General features: G+C 36.7%; 1 protein-coding gene across 1 annotated transcript; it reads left to right on the plus strand.

Annotated features, from left to right (window-relative positions):
- Window positions 1-602: 602 nt before the first annotated feature.
- Window positions 603-10,424, plus strand: LOC139844150 (uncharacterized). The gene is made up of 7 exons (XM_071834355.1): window positions 603-810; window positions 946-1,059; window positions 1,144-1,311; window positions 1,952-2,113; window positions 2,242-2,355; window positions 8,742-8,846; window positions 9,755-10,424. The coding sequence occupies exons 1-7, from the start codon at window positions 793-795 to the stop codon at window positions 10,223-10,225; spliced, it is 1,152 nt and encodes a 383-aa protein (XP_071690456.1). The 5' UTR covers window positions 603-792; the 3' UTR covers window positions 10,226-10,424.
- The last annotated feature ends 6,132 nt before the right edge of the window (window positions 10,425-16,556 follow it).

Below are 16,556 nucleotides of genomic sequence, written 5' to 3' on the forward strand. Positions count from 1 at the left end.
CCTTTCGTCCAGTAGTTATGACATCGTCGTTTCATGTCGAAGACATGAGTTTGATCCCCCTAAGAAATCATTCAATTTTTATTCATTTCATTGTTAGGGTAAAAAGTAAATTTACAATCATTGAGTGAATTCATTCAACGTAAAAGTGATTAACAGTACTCTTATTCACATACTCTTATCCACAATAAACGTGTCATCAATTGACGAAAATAATGCATCTTACGAGCCGTCATTTTTAACAACGCAGGGTATCAAACACATGAAATAACTTGCATAAATTGAGTCGTGAAGGTGATGTAACGGCTTTCGATTTCTTTTATTTTCATGTTTGTTATTTCTATTTTCTTACCATAACTAATAACCTCGTGTATATATATATATATATATAATTTTTCCACACAAACATCATTCATTCTCATTCTATTTTCACAAAAATATCATTCGCATTATAGTTTCACACAACTTATAATTCTCTAAAATAACCCTTAACAATACTCCATAACAAATGACATTTTTTCTATTTTTTTTTTTTTTTTGTTGCATCAAACCAAAACCTAAAAATAGAAACACAACTACCAATGAAACTACTAGTAACCATTTGCTAAAAATAGACAGGTTCTATATCTTTTGACAATAATTTCAGCCTGCACCTACATTCCCTCATCATTGATACCTGCTTATCCACGTCAGATTTGATTTTCTCTCGATTCAGCGCCCATCAAATCGCATTCAACAAATCGAATCTGCTTCCAATTTTCCCTCCTATGATAAAATATACTAAACATCAAAATCATGGAAGATACTTTACGTGTAATTCCAATTCCAATTCCAATTCCAATTCCAATTCCAATTCATTGTTTTATTTTCCTTAATTCAATTCAATTCAATCATTAAGCATTTATCCTCATTGGTTCAATTCTGCTAACATTGTTTTAATTACGTTAGGTTAAAGTTGTGGATAAAAAAGAGGATGAAATTGGTGAATTTAACGAGACTGATGCATTTTTGGAATTACATCCTGTGAAGAAATCCGATAACCTCGTGTTGCGAAAGCTTCTTGTAAGTTGATTTTATGCATTGATTAACGTATTTCAATTTGTTGTAAGCTTGTAATGACTTATTTGATGAGTTAGATATATACAGCGTGGACCTAGGTATTTTGATCCAGCTAGCAATTGGGGAAATTGTTGTAATTGTGGTGAAAGTGACCATACGGTTGCCAGCTGTGCAGTAATTAGTGCCGTAAATAAGCGTAAGAAGCCGTGTTATATATGTGCAAGTTTTGAGCACGATGGAAGGCACTGTGAACAGGTTAGGATGTAAGTTTCAAGATAATATTTGACTAACCTTTTCACACTTTAGGGTGCGTTGTGTTTGCTTCTTGATTGAATGATTCAACACTGAATGACGAACCAATGTGTTTGTTAGTGAAAACTGAATGACAAATGATGTTGAACCTTTTGTCGATATGTGTTGAACCATTTAGAGTCGATATGTGCTGAACCATTCAGAAGTTAAATTACTCTATTACGCATTCTGCACATCAATTTCCTTTAATATCTTCCTTAAATCATATACAAAATACTTATCAAACATATATATTCTTTTATTTATTCATTTAAAAGGTTAATACATTGATTTCACATCTTGCATATGGTTCATTCAATATGATTATCAAACAGGTTATTGTCGTTTAGAACCAAGTTCAGTCAGAACCTTTTAATCATTCAGATTTTAAACCATTCTGTACTTAATCATTATGTTTTATCAAATGCACCCTTACTTACATTCTTCAAGTGTTGTGTGTGTATACACACACACCTTGCCTAGTTAAAAGGTGCTTGTGATCGTTGTATTACTAGTATTAATTATGGTTTTTTTTTTTGGATTAACCTGGGTACCCGACTTGTTTTTCGAACTAATATTAATTATAGTTGTATTATTGTGGCAGGGAAAGGGTTGTCTTATTTGCAATAAAAAAGGTCATCGTGCTAAAAACTGCCCTGAAAAATCCGTTGAAGGATTTCGTAAGACTGATTTATGTTTAAAATGTGGTGATTCTGGGCATGATATGTTCACATGCAAGTCTGCGTACTCCTTGGATGACCTCAAGGTCGGTCTCATATTTTAGGCTTTTTTCATATTTCTAAACTATATACGTCTGTTTTTTGTTTGTTATGCTTGTTACAATGAACTCCCTCAAGAACAAACTCGTTTATGACACTTATAAAACTTTTTCAGGAAATACAATGTTACCTCTGTAAAGGTTTTGGCCATCTTTGTTGTACAAACTATTGCAAAGGTCTAAGTGATGTTTCTTGCTACAGATGCGGTCAGTTGGGCCATAACGGTTTGGTATGTAGTAGCTTATAGTTTTTTATTTATTTATTTTTTTTAAACGGCGTTTAGGAGTCACTGACGGGGTCCGAACAAGATGCCAGAACCCACCCACCCGATCATTTCCTGGGACGAACCATTACAATCCTACCGCCCCTTAGGCGCCGAATCCATACAGGCATCACGTGTGGTAAAACCACTCGGGTGAGGCTCGAAACGCAAGACGTCCGAGACCTCCGAGACCCATGAAATGAGCGGGTAACCTCAAGGCAAATATCTTGCACCTCACGGGGTCGAACCCCTGACCTCCTTATGGGAAGTTAGGTCACCACCAATACACCAACACCTTGACGTTATGTAGTACTAATTTGTCATTTATGAGTAATTACAATTCGTACAATCACAATGTTCTAGTACTCATTAATGTTGGAAGCTTCGACGAGCCCAACACACCCACTATAGAGGATCTAGACTATACAAGACTCACTACACCAATACTTTGACGTTAATTAGCCTTTAATTTTATGAATTCTTAGTGCACAATAGTACTTAGGCGACAGTGTCGACCATATATCATTCAGGCGGTATAACCGACCATATATCACTTAGGCGGCAGAGCCGACCATATAATAAAAATAACACAAGTGCACTAAGAACTTAAACACAAACTACGGCTTAACCGGGAAACTTAACAAAGAACACTTTTATTAATACAAAATACAATTACAATATTACTTACTTACAAGCTTTTCTTCTCTACTCACACTCTTCACTTCTTACTTCTTCTCTACTTCTCAACTCACTCTTTTCATAACTTCCTCACAACTCTCACACCTTGCACACAAATGAAATCATCACCCATATTTATACTACTCCATGGAAGTTTCTAGAAACTAGATATTTCCATGGATAAATTAATATCTAGATATTTCTATACAAATATGTATATTTTTCTTTTCTAGATTTTTCTTTTCTAGATTTTTCTTTCATTTTCTAATATCTAGATATTTTCTTATACATATTAATATCTAGATATTTTACATATATACATCTACTACTTCCATATTTTATAATACCAAATTTGCATTGTATTTTAACCCTCCCCTTCAATGCAAATTTTCTTCCAACGACGTCTTGCAGACCATTCCAAGTGCTTCTCTGAATTTTGTAAACTTCGGTTTACTTAGGCTCTTGGTGAATATATCTGCAACCTGTTCATCTGTCTTTGTTGGCATCATCTTGATTTTCCCTTCAAGGACCTTCTCGCGAACATAATGATAGTGCACTTCTATATGTTTTGTTCTTGCATGAAAGACTGGATTCTCTGCTAGACGTATAGCTGATAAGTTATCGCAGAAAAGCTTTCTTGATAATCAGTTGGTTGGTGAAGATCTTCCATTAGTTGCTTCAACCAAGTAATTTCTTGTGTTGCTGATGCTGCCGATCGATATTCTGCTTCAGTGCTTGATAAGGATACTGTTGGTTGTCTCTTGCTACACCATGATATTACTCCCGATCCAAGACTAAACATGTATCCAGTTGTTGATCGTCGTGTATCATAGTCTCCAGCATAATCGGCGTCACAATATCCAGTCACATGACATTCTTTTGTTTTCTTGTATAAAATACCAAAGTTGATAGTGCCTTTAACATACCTTAAGATGCATCGTACAACATCAAGGTGAGGCTTCTTCGGATTGCTCATGTATCGACTAACCACTCCAACTGCATAAGATATGTCTGGCCGGCTTAGTGTGAGATAAATAAGACTTCCGACCATCTTTTGATACATGGTAACATCTTGAAGACTTTTTCCTTCATCTGCTCGTAGTTTTGTATTCGGATCCATCGGAGTTGAGATAGGTTTGCAATTAAGCATTCCGTACTTTTGTAAAAGATCTCGCGCATATTTCTGTTGTCCCAGAAATAATCCTTCTCTCTTTTCTGCTCTATTTCGAGTCCAAGAAAATGTTTGAGTTCTCCAAGCTCCTTCATATGAAATCTGATAGACAGATTCCCTTTTGTCCTTTGGATCTCCTCATAGTGATCTCCCGTGATGATTAAGTCATCCACATATACTAGCACTATGGCTAGTTTTCCTTGATCTTGTTTCACAAATAAACTAGAATCTGAAGGAGCAACTGTGAAACCACTTTGTACCAAGAACTCGCCAATCTTCCCGTACCAAGCTCTTGGAGCCTGCTTCAAGCCGTATAGTGCTTTCTTTAATTTGCAGACATGCTCGGGATGGATTTTGTTCTCAAAGCCTCTTGGTTGATCCATATAAATGTCTTTGTCAAGTTCTCCATGTAAGAAAGCGTTCTTGATATCCATCTGCCACAGCTTCCAAGATTTGCTAGCGGTTAAAGCTAGTAGAGCTCGAATTGTTGTGATCTTCGCCACTGGACTAAACGTTTCTTCATAATCCAGCCCATATCGTTGAGAAAAACCTCTAGCAACAAGTCGAGCTTTATACCTTTCAATGGAGCCATCTGATTGAGTCTTCACCTTGTAAACCCATTTACAAGATATTGGTTTTACATCTTTTGGCTTTGGAACTAAACTCCATGTCTGGTTTTCTTTTAGTGCATTAATTTCTTCTTCCATCGCTTTATGCCATTCTCGACTTTGTGCTGCTTCTTCATAAGTAGAAGGCTCAATAGGTATTGATTCATCCACATGAGCAGCATTGGCATACCTCGGATTAGGTTGCTTCGGTCTTGTTGATCTCCGTAATTCTTGTACATGCTCCTCGACATCCATTTGGCTTGGACGAACCTCCTTGGATACAGATTGATGCACACCAGTTTTCCATGGACTCGTTTCCTTAGAGTACGACCCATCTCCTTCTTTAATTGGATCCGATATGTGCTCTTTATGTTCTTCTTTTTCTTCTGGAACTTCTTCTAATCCATGAGATTCTGGAAGCTCTATCTTTTGAGGTGACCACCATGAAGAAGCTTCATCAAATACCACATTTCTTGAAGTATGGCACTTTCCAGTATTTGGATCACAACATCTCCATCCTTTTCTTGATTTATCATAACCGACAAAAATGCACCGAATTGCCTTCTTATCAAATTTGCTTCGTAGATGATCTGGCACGAAGACGTAGCATACACATCCAAAAACCTTGAGATGATTGACGGTTGGCTTGATCTTCCATAATCTTTCATATGGTGAAATATATCCCAACTTTGTTTGTGGGAGTCTGTTAATCACGTATGAAGCCGTCCTCATACATTCGGCCCAAAATCTTCCTGGTACATTCTTACCATGAAGCATACTTCGACAAGTTTCAGCAAGATGACGATTCTTACGTTCTGCCATTCCATTCTGTTGTGGAGTATTAGGGCAAGTTAATTGCCTTCTGATCTTGTGCTTCTCAAGATACATATTGAACTCAGTCGATAAATATTCTCCTCCATTATCTGTGCGTAAGTACCTAATCTTATTATTGAGCTCACTTTCTATTTTCTTCTTGAACTCTTTAAACTTCTGAAAAGTCTCCGACTTTTCCTTCATGAAGTAAACCCACACATACCTTGAGAAGTCATCAATGAATGTCACCATATACTTCATTCCTCCAAGTGATGTTTGTTTCACTGGGCCAAAGACGTCTGAGTGTATGAGCTCTAGTGGTGTCTTGGACTGATGTTGTGACTCCTTGAATGGCAATTGGTGAGCTTTTCCAAATTGACATCCAGCACATATTGTATCTGTTCGGATATCAATTTGAGGAAGCCCATTTACTATGTGTTTCACCATCATCTCCTTTAACTTGTTGTAGCCCACATGCCCAAGACGTTCATGCCAAAGATCAGCCGTCTCATTCTTTCGAGTCTTATCCACATATGCTGTTTCAGCAGATAGTACATAGACCGACTCTATTCTTCTTCCTTGCATAATTGGATTGCCAACCACCTTCACTCTCTTGAATACGGACACATCTTCTGGTCCAAAGAGCACATAGTTCCCTTCTGCTGTTAATTGTGGTACTGACAGTAAATTCTTCTTTAGGCCAGGGACAAGATACACCTTCTCGAGTTGGAGCTTATGAGAGTCGCCTTCATTTGAAATTATTGTCTTTCCAATGTGAGAAATAAACAACCTTGAATTGTTGGCTGTCAACACGACTCTCTTTCCTTTGTAATCCTCCATTTCTTGCAGCTTTGTCCCATCGTTGGTCATATGATTTGAGCACCCAGAATCGATGATCCAATCATCTTTGTAGTTTATTTTTGACTTTAAAGTTGTTGTAAGAGCTTGATCATCTATGTCAGATTCAACAGAGAGTCCAGCTTCTGCATCCCATGTTTCCTCATTAATGGTTGCTTCGAATGTGATCTTTTTCTTCTCATCTCTTGCGGCGGCCACATTTCCTTCGAAAGTTCGCCTTCTGGGGAATCTACAATCTCGAGCAAAATGACCCTTTTTGCCACAATTGAAGCATTCACCATTCTTTCTCTTATCATGTTCCCCGTATTGTTGGCGATGATCTCTTCTTCCTTGTTGAGCTCCCCCTGAAGCATTGCCTTTAGGTTTTAGATGAACTTTGCCTCCATATTTATGTCTTTCTTTCGTCACTTCTTGTCTTCGAGACATAGCTTTCTTCTTATTGGAGAAAAGTGCCTCTTCTTCGCCTTTTATGCTTACTTCACTCATCTGCTTGGCTAATGCTTCTTGGTTAGCCAATAAATTCTCCAACTCTATTAATGATGGTTGAGTAGGCCATCCTCTCACAGCGGCTATAAAACCATTATATTCGGACCTTAAGCCGTGGATGATAATTCTCTTCATCCTTGCATCACTCACTTTCTCTTCAGGAGCAAGTTGAGATATCTCACGACAAATAGATTTCACCTTGGTGAAATACTGAGAAATAGATAGACTTCCTTGTGAGATAACTGCGAGTTCATTTTCCAAGAGCTGGAGGCGTGCTTCATTCTTCTTTGAAAATAATTTTTCAAAAGTTTCCCAAGCTGCCTTTGGTGTTTTCTCGTCACGGATGTGCTCCAATAGATCCTCCTCGATTGTAGTCTTCAATATAAATAAAGCCTTCCCGGCCTTGATGTTCCATTTTCTCAAGGCTTCGGCATTTTCTTTCGGTGGAGGCGTTGTGTCACTGCCAGCAACTATTTCCCACAAATCATGTCCTTGTAGGTAGGATTCTATGCAAGTCCGCCAATAACCATAGTTGTGGTTATTGAGACTCTTGATTCCACTGCTCGTACTTGCAAGATCTGCCATCATGACGTCCAACGTCCAATAAGCTTGGTCCCAGACCGATGAGCTTTCACAGTTCCTAACTGTGCTCCGACAGAATCTCCCTTAGAGCTTCGGTGTTAACAAGTTGAAGTAAACGTCCAACGTTTACCGATGTTTTCCTCCACTAGAACTGGTCCCGAACAGCCTTGCTCTGATACCAATTGTTGGAAGCTTCGACGAGCCCAACACGCCCACTATAGAGGATCTAGACTATACTAGACTCACTACACCAATACTTTGACGTTAATTAGCCTTTAATTTTATGAATTCTTAGTGCACAATAGTACTTAGGCGACAATGTCTACCATATATCATTTAGGCGGTATAACCGATCATATATCACTTAGGCGGCAGAGCCGACCATATAATAAAAATAACACAAGTGCACTAAGAACTTAAACACAAACTACGGCTTAACCGGGAAACTTAACAAAGAACACTTTTATTAATACAAAATACAAATTACAATATTACTTACTTACAAGCTTTTCTTCTCTACTCACACTCTTCTCACTTCTTACTTCTTCTCTACTTCTCAACTCACTCTTTTCATAACTTCCTCACAACTCTCACACCTTGCACACAAATGAAATCATCACCCATATTTATACTACTCCATGGAAGTTTCTAGAAACTAGATATTTCTATGGATAAATTAATATCTAGATATTTCTATACAAATATCTATATTTTTCTTTTCTAGATTTTTCTTTCATTTTCTAATATCTAGATATTTTCTTATACATATTAATATCTAATATTTTACATATATACATCTACTACTTCCATATTTTATAATACCAAATTTGCATTGTATTTTAACAATTAATAGTTTTCTCACCAAAGTTAAATAAGAATAAGAATGATCATAAATGCAACTCATTATATACTACTAAAAATTAAAATGTACACAACTCATTATTCAAATCTTTGAAATCTCTGAGATCTGGTTAGTGTTTTGGTTATTGAATCCATTAAAAAAAGTTCCAATCAAGTTGTTTATCCTTAGTTCTGCATCAATTAAATGAGACATGGGTTGTCATTATCCAAAACTTATATCTTGCTTAACCTGTTTTAACCGTTCCTTAATCCAAAACTTAGATCTTTGTTTTTTATATGCTGTTATTATTTAACAGGAGTGCCAAAGTTCGAGTGTACCTGCAGAGACAACTAACACAACATCACGTGCTTCTTGCCGAAAATGTGGTGAGGAAGGACATAAGGGACGTAAACGTCAAAAGGTAATACTCCGTTATAAAACCAGTAGCGTTTGGAGATTGGTAATTTCCTTTTATTTAATAAAACACGCACTGATTATGTTATGCTTATTCTCTGACGGGCTAAGGGTTAAGATGGACTGTTAACTATAGAGGTTTTTGGATTTGATTTTTGGTTTTTGTCATCCGATTATTGTTTTTACTTAAAATTGCAATTATCAGCATTCTAAGCTTGAATCAACAGATTTTTCTTTTGACTAGAAATCGGTCTCACGTGAGCTGCAACAAAACGCATTATATAAGAACAGATTACAATCACATGTATCAGGGGTGTTTAAGTTTCCAATTAACTAAAAATCCCTTTTTTCAGATTGGTATCCTTTTTGGTCGTTTAATTTATTGATTCCCTAAAGAATCAGAATATATTAACATTTAAACATATGATTTATCTTATTTTGGTATATTACAACTTCAGATTGCGTAGGCACATCGAAACACTGTATTCTACACCCTGTTTTATCTGGGTTTACAGTATTTCCATGATGAGATATTTACATAAAATTTAGGAAGACGGGTCAAAAGATAACATTTCCTTTTGACCCATTTCCACTCACACTTACAGTTACCCATTTTGCAAGAGGTCTTAGGTTCGAGTCCTGTCTAGGACGAATATTTAGTGGTGGCCAGGGATGGGTTGAAAACAGCCAAGGAGTAATCCTGCTGGGCTGCGTACATCAGAGTATGGGGTTCGATTACTCGCCCTCCCGGGTAGCCCGAACAGGGAAAACCTTTTACCTTTGACTTACAGTTACACATTATAACCCGGGAACCAACATACCCTGCCCATTTTCTACATCTAGATACTTTTTGTTTATCATGTCTTAGTTTGTCTTCTTAAAGATATCTAAGCAATTCCCCTTTTCTTGATTTAGAGACGAAAGAGGAATAATGGTAAGCAGTGTCATTTAAACGATAACAGAGATAATCCAGGGGTTAAGTCTGCACCTCATGAGCTATCTCAGGCTTATAAAAGGAATAAAATGGAAAATGGATACTCAAATTCATCTCAACCCAAGCGTACGGGTGGGTCGATCATTGAAGATCGTGGTAACAATGGTACGCAGTGGGGTCCACCTTCAACATCTGGGTGGATCAATAAAAATCCTGTTGATCACCATGGTACCCAGTGGCGATCTCCTTCAACACCAGATAATTATAGATCTAATGATAGTTTCCACGAAGAACATGGTGTTACTGGTAATGATTCAGGTTTTCAGTTTGACGTATCGGGTTCTAATGGGTATCAACACAGTTTTCAGCATCCAGATTTGGCTAATCCAGCAATTAAGGAACAAAAGAATAAGGTCGAGATTATTAGCCTTGGCGGGACCTGTGAAAATTGATTTTCGTAAATTTATCATTGAAAATCGAGTGTTGTATCGTTGGTGCCAAAGTTTATGTAACAGATTTTGTTTTTCTTCATTCAACTTTTTCCAGTTAGGTTATCTGTAATCCTTAGTTCTTTTCAAGTAATTTATTGTTCGGGTCATAAACTAGTGAATTTGTAAACATTATATCATGTTGTGTTGTTGAAACAATAAAAATAGTGAATCAAATTTTTTGAACTATCTTGTTTCATCTTTTCCTTATTTAGAAATGTAGGTGTATATGCTATTTTTGTTGCAGTCCTGTAGGTTGTATTCTCGAGTTTTTTTTTAGGACGGAAAGGAATGGAATTGAGCGGATTAGAAAATAATGGACATTCTCGAGTTTTTATTTTGGGTGGAAAGGAATAGAGAGGAGAGGATTAGGAAGAAGAGTTTATATGATTTTTGTTAACAACACTTTCCGTCCATATTTGGGCGGATTGAAAGGGAAAGCGACATATAACTCTTAATATTATCTCTAATCCTCTCATTATTTTATAACCAACGTTAGTTTTTGTATTTTTATTTTTCTCTGAAAATCAAAAGATATTTTTATTATATATGAAATATGAATTGTACAGTTGCTTTAATGCATGTATATGCTTCAAGCATACGAAATGGGGCATCAGTATCAACCCATCGAATGTGTACAGTAGGCAAGCGAGATCAACAGCTACAAAATGATTTTATCCAACTCCAAACTCTTTGATTTGATATGATTTAATGGAGTCAACATTATTTATTTTTTTACTTACGTTGACATAAGATAATAAAAGAAAAATAATCGATTCGTCTTTTATCTACTTTTTCATCTTCGAAAACAATAATTATAATAATATGAATAAAACTAACAATTAAATAGATGTATATGTGAATCATATGATTTATTTACAAATAAATTTAGTTCAAATATGCAAATGATATAATTGTAAAAATGTCTATTTTGCTTATATTCTTTTCTTTTCTGTTACTCTAATTACAACTCGAGAATACATGTATTTTATTCTGTATTACATTCTTTTTCATCCTAATTATCTCTTCTCATTTCCATCCCACTCTTTTCCACTTTAAAAATACTCGAGAACACAGTGGTAATGATTAGCACAAGTAACGATATATGATAATTTACAAATGAGGAATTTACTGAAATAGACACTTTTAACCCCCTCTCCCATATATAAGCATTGTCAGACCAATTTTTACGCGTATAAGCATGGATTTTGCCTAATGTTAAGGCGTATTAGGCGAAACACCTTCCAACCGATAAAAACGTTTCACGTCATCAAAAAATCTCCGCCTAGTTTTATTTTCCAAATTTTTAAAAGACTTCGTTTAACCTACCTTTTTTTAGGCGAATTAGGCCAAATGTTCTAAAAATAGCCTTCTTCTTCCTTTTCAGTTCCAGTTGCAATTTTTGGCAAAAATAATCTCAGAAAGTGAACAAATTCTATGACAAAAAAATAACCACAAGTAAGTTGAGAAAAGAATATTCAAAACCGGGTAGCACAAATTCATATAATGGTAATGCTACGTCATGTACATCACAAGTGACTCTCTCTATTTGATAATGAACATCTTGAAAATCGTTTATAAATGTCATTTTTAAAATAAAAGAGAGTTTCATATCACCCTGGTTTATATGTCATGCCAAACTAAAATTACATATATCATCTTCCGCAAAATCATTCCAACTTGTAGTGATAAAGATACTTAACTGCATAAAACTAAAACTAAAAACCAAAAGGAAATTTTTTAAAGTGTATATATATATGCCTGCCTTTTAAAGTGCATATATAATATATACATCCATAATTGAATGTATGACATTATAACCAAAAATTGCAACTGAAACTGAAAAGGAAGAAGAAGACTTCTTTTTTAGAACATTTCGCCTAATTCGCCTAAAAATGATAGGTAAGGCGAAAACTTATAACACACGTGGCGGATTTTGATTGATTTCATGGCTACGCGTAACCCGCCTAACATGATTTCGCTTAATTCACCTAATAAAGGTTTGTTAGGAGAAAATTTTTAAAAAACTGACAAAAAAACACAAGACGGAAGTTTCTTGTATATGTGGTGAGTTTTGGTTGGTTAAAAAAGATTTCGCCTAACACGCCTTACACATTAGGCGAAATATATGTCTATTGTTTAAAAAAGCATTCTGACAATGTCCATATGAGAGAATGAAATTTGTCTATTTGAGTGATTTTCTCTTTACAAATTATAAAGATTGAAATTGAAATTGAATAAACAAAGTAAAAATCTTTATGACAAATTCATTACTTAAGGTTATTGTGCAATTAACCACAGAATTTTTCCATTTATGATTAAAAGTGTACGTTAGGAGTAATAGTGTAATAAATTAAAGACAAAATTGTGCGGTTGGTCCGTAATCTTTGTACCAAACATGGAAAACCTTTATATATTTTTTTGACTTCGATGACCTTCAACTTTCGAATTTTGACATGGATGACCCCGGCATTTAACTCTGTTACTTTTCAGTCGTTAAGCCCCCTCACATGCTAGGCATGTGAGGGCAATATCGTCCGTTCAGATTTGCGTTGTTGGATTTATATCCCTCAAACTCTCCCTCAAAAATTGAATACGTTCTCATCTGACGCTCCCAAATAAGAACCCTAAGTTCAAGTTGCACGAAATTGAATACGGTTTCAAGGTTTCCTCCCGGGAAGCGATGAGGGCGGGGTTATTATCGCTGCATCGGCATAGTCGAAACAGTAGATGATCGCAACGGGTGGTTTAGTCCCTCTCGGGTGATCCCATTCACTGTCCAAAAAAAATGTAGCATTTGTTTATGCAAGTGTATAATGACACTTTCTTTATACACTTATTTATGGAAGTGTAACATGACAGTTTCATCGTGCTCCCCGCCGGTTGTTGGAACGACCAGAGGCGGACCTAGTATACATCGAGTGGTAGCACAGGACACCACTAAAATACGCGATGTAGTAGAATTTTTTAAGGTTTTTGACTAGTGACATCAGTGGATAAAGTCGAATCTTGCTTGGGACACCCAGATCAGGTCCTCCTCGGTGCAAAAAAGATAATTTCATAAAATTTTGTGTAATTTTTGAAAAAAAAAGTTGAAGGTGAATATTAGTTGGAGAGGAGGAAATGAGTTAGGATGAAGATGGAAAGAAAATGAAGATGAAAGAGAAATAAAGATGTGATGAACTAATATAACCCATATTGAAATTGGTATACCCTCTAGCCAATCACGTCATTTCATAAGTCTCAATTTTCTTTTCTTTTTTTTTTAATTAACCTTAACCTTATATACTAAATCCCCAACGGGTTTTGGTCGTTTTAACCCCAACCCCTCACAAAAATTGTCAAAACGACAATAGTAGAAAACAAAAAAAAAACCAAACACCCCCTCAACTTTTTCTCAACTTTCAAATCCAACCCCTCTTTCAGGGGTTAAACATGAAACTTAATATTTTAATTAAAAATCTTAATTAAACTTCACTCATTTTTTCAACGGGACATATCTTTCCGCTCGCCTCGCGTTAAATTTTTTCGAACACACCGTTGAACTCAAAAAAACCTTATGAACACAACGGGACTAACTATACGCGAAACGGACACTTCTAAAAAAAACGCTAAATATCTCGGATATATTTAATACATACACACACCTAGGTACTATCTATTCTGTAAATACATAACGCTCCGTTAACTATGAATGCGCAACCCAGAAGTCCCGCAGCATCGCGCGGGCCCATTTTGCTAGTTAAAACTAAAAGGAATAGATTATGTTAACTAGTAGCTATAGTACAGTATATTTAATCTTTTCTTGTCTTTCTTTTTTCGATAATAATGTACTGTACTACCTTTGTCCCAACTTTGTTGTTCGATATTTTTTTTTTCGAAAGGCAATAATTTTATTAATAATATAACTAGCAAGATGCTAGGAGTTACATAACACGAATACAAAACACGACCTCCGCCTAACACGACATCCGCCTAACAATACACGAATACACTAAAACCATACACGATTAGTTGACAACCTGCAACATCAACGATTCTAAAATTCACACTCGAAGCAATACACGACTAAGACAATACTCGAGCAATCCAAACGAAAAAGCCTGTAAAACAAACGATGTCCACCTTGTTAACCAAAGAACAAACACATTATTATCACATCAGGGCAAGCACCCGAAAGAACACATGGAAACGGAGCAGCGACGACGACCCGAGAACCTCCCAACACCCCACGAAGATCAAAGTAACTCCGATCACACACAATCAAATCGAGTGGTGATAACGTATCATGTCCAGATGTTAACAAGAATAATCCACGAAATTACCGAATACACGAATATTACCACGAACCCACGAATCGAAACCCACAACCACGAAACCAACACAAACCGAACCTACCGGCTGCGGAGAACGCTCCATAAGGATCACCAAAACTCAAGTCGAAGGCCTATCTGATGACCCGAAATCAAAACCAAGAACACCAAAATCCACCGCAGACCACCCCAACCCGAACACGGAATCACCCAAACCACCAATTCAACAGAGTTCACAAAAGCAGCCCGCTCAACATTCTGAACAAGTGGAACCGGCTGCTAGAAACTCACAAACAGTGGTGAACGAGCGGGAGAGCAGCGGCACAGGGATAAAATGTCCGGAGAAAAAAACGAAGACGAGACGCGTAAGGCATTGAAAGAGAAGGAGACAATGAAACTCCGTCAAGACCCGAGGAAACACCACACCGGCGACCCCCATCGCCGGAAACCAAAACGATTGCACCAACACACACGAATACCCACGAATACAAATTGGAACCGGCTGCTAAACCAACACTCAGATACACACGAATGCAAACAGAATACAAGAACAAATTGTTAAAAAAACAAAACATTCCTTGTAAACAATGAAGTAGTAACTACCATATGAACACTACAAAGTGTCTAAAACTTCAAACAACACCATCTCCCAAAACAACCATAGCCGGGAGAACCCCGCGTTAGATCCACCCCAAACCGAGACTATAACACAGCACGGAATCACCCAATCGTCTCATAAAAAGCAGGCAACCAAACTACATACCTAGACCAAACCGAGGTGAAGAACAATACCTGCACCAAGGAGAAGACAGGAGGCATAGGAGGGAGCTCTGGAATGAGAAGAGCCGGAGAAGCTCGGGAGAAGCACAAGGATCCATCACCGGATAAACTCGCCGGAATTTACCGCCGGAAAATCAAAGAAGTGGTGTCGGCCGAAATCAAAGACAGAAGAAACGCTCATTCAGTCCATCTCCTACGAGTACCAACCCCACAACCACCAAACAACCATCCATACCACCAGATCCACAGACTACCGGAGAAAGGTAGTCGCCGCCTGTAGATGGCGGAAAGAGAGAGCCAGCCGTCGTGAGCCAGAAACCCGAAGAAGAACCAGAGCAGAACAGAGCCGAAGGAGATAAAAACAAACCGGGAGTAAAAGAGGAAGCCGGACCACCGGCGGCAGCCGGTGGCCGGAGAAGGAGGAGACAAGCTGTTGTTCGATATTTTATGTTAGGATGTTTTAAATTAATTGATACTTTCATCAAAAAATAATGTGACAAAACTTTTTTTCCCCTTATTTTATTAACGTAGGACAAAAAGATAGATAAAAAGTAAGAGGTAAGACCGAAAAGTTAACAAAAAAGTACATCTGACTGGAAAAAATAATTTTTAGCCCCCCTTAAAAAATTTGGATTCGCCACTCACCACTGGTAGAATTTTTTTTTTAATTTTAAACGGTGATACCACTGACTAATATTCCTAGATCCGCCTCTGGGAACGACGCGAGCCAAGCCGGGTCAAACATGAAACATGGCTATTGACCTAGTGTAAGAGGCAGTTGTACCATAATGGTTCAAGTAGCAATTGTTTATGCAAGTGTATAATGACACTTTCATTGTACACTTGTCGATGCAAGTGTAAAATGACAGGTTAGTCAAGTAAAGTGCTGGACATAGTAGTTTTTGATCCAGTTTATGCGTAATGACAGTTTATACTCAAATGGTCAATTGAGCATTGTTTTGACCCAATTAGTCAACATTGGTCAACAGATTTATAGTTGCAATTTTTTTAAGAACATTTTTATAGAACAACAATTATGACCAAAATTGATTAAATTATTTAGAATAATTTTATAGATCAACAGTTATGAACAAAATTGACCAATTTTTTTTTTTTTTTGTTTTTTGTTACTGCCATGAGTAAAAAATATGGTTTACGTGATTCAATGAAACAATTGTTATATTTACATCGTGAGTAAAAAT

The sequence above is a fragment of the Rutidosis leptorrhynchoides genome, chromosome 4, assembly GCF_046630445.1.
Source record: "Rutidosis leptorrhynchoides isolate AG116_Rl617_1_P2 chromosome 4, CSIRO_AGI_Rlap_v1, whole genome shotgun sequence".
Classification (NCBI taxonomy): domain Eukaryota; kingdom Viridiplantae; phylum Streptophyta; class Magnoliopsida; order Asterales; family Asteraceae; genus Rutidosis; species Rutidosis leptorrhynchoides.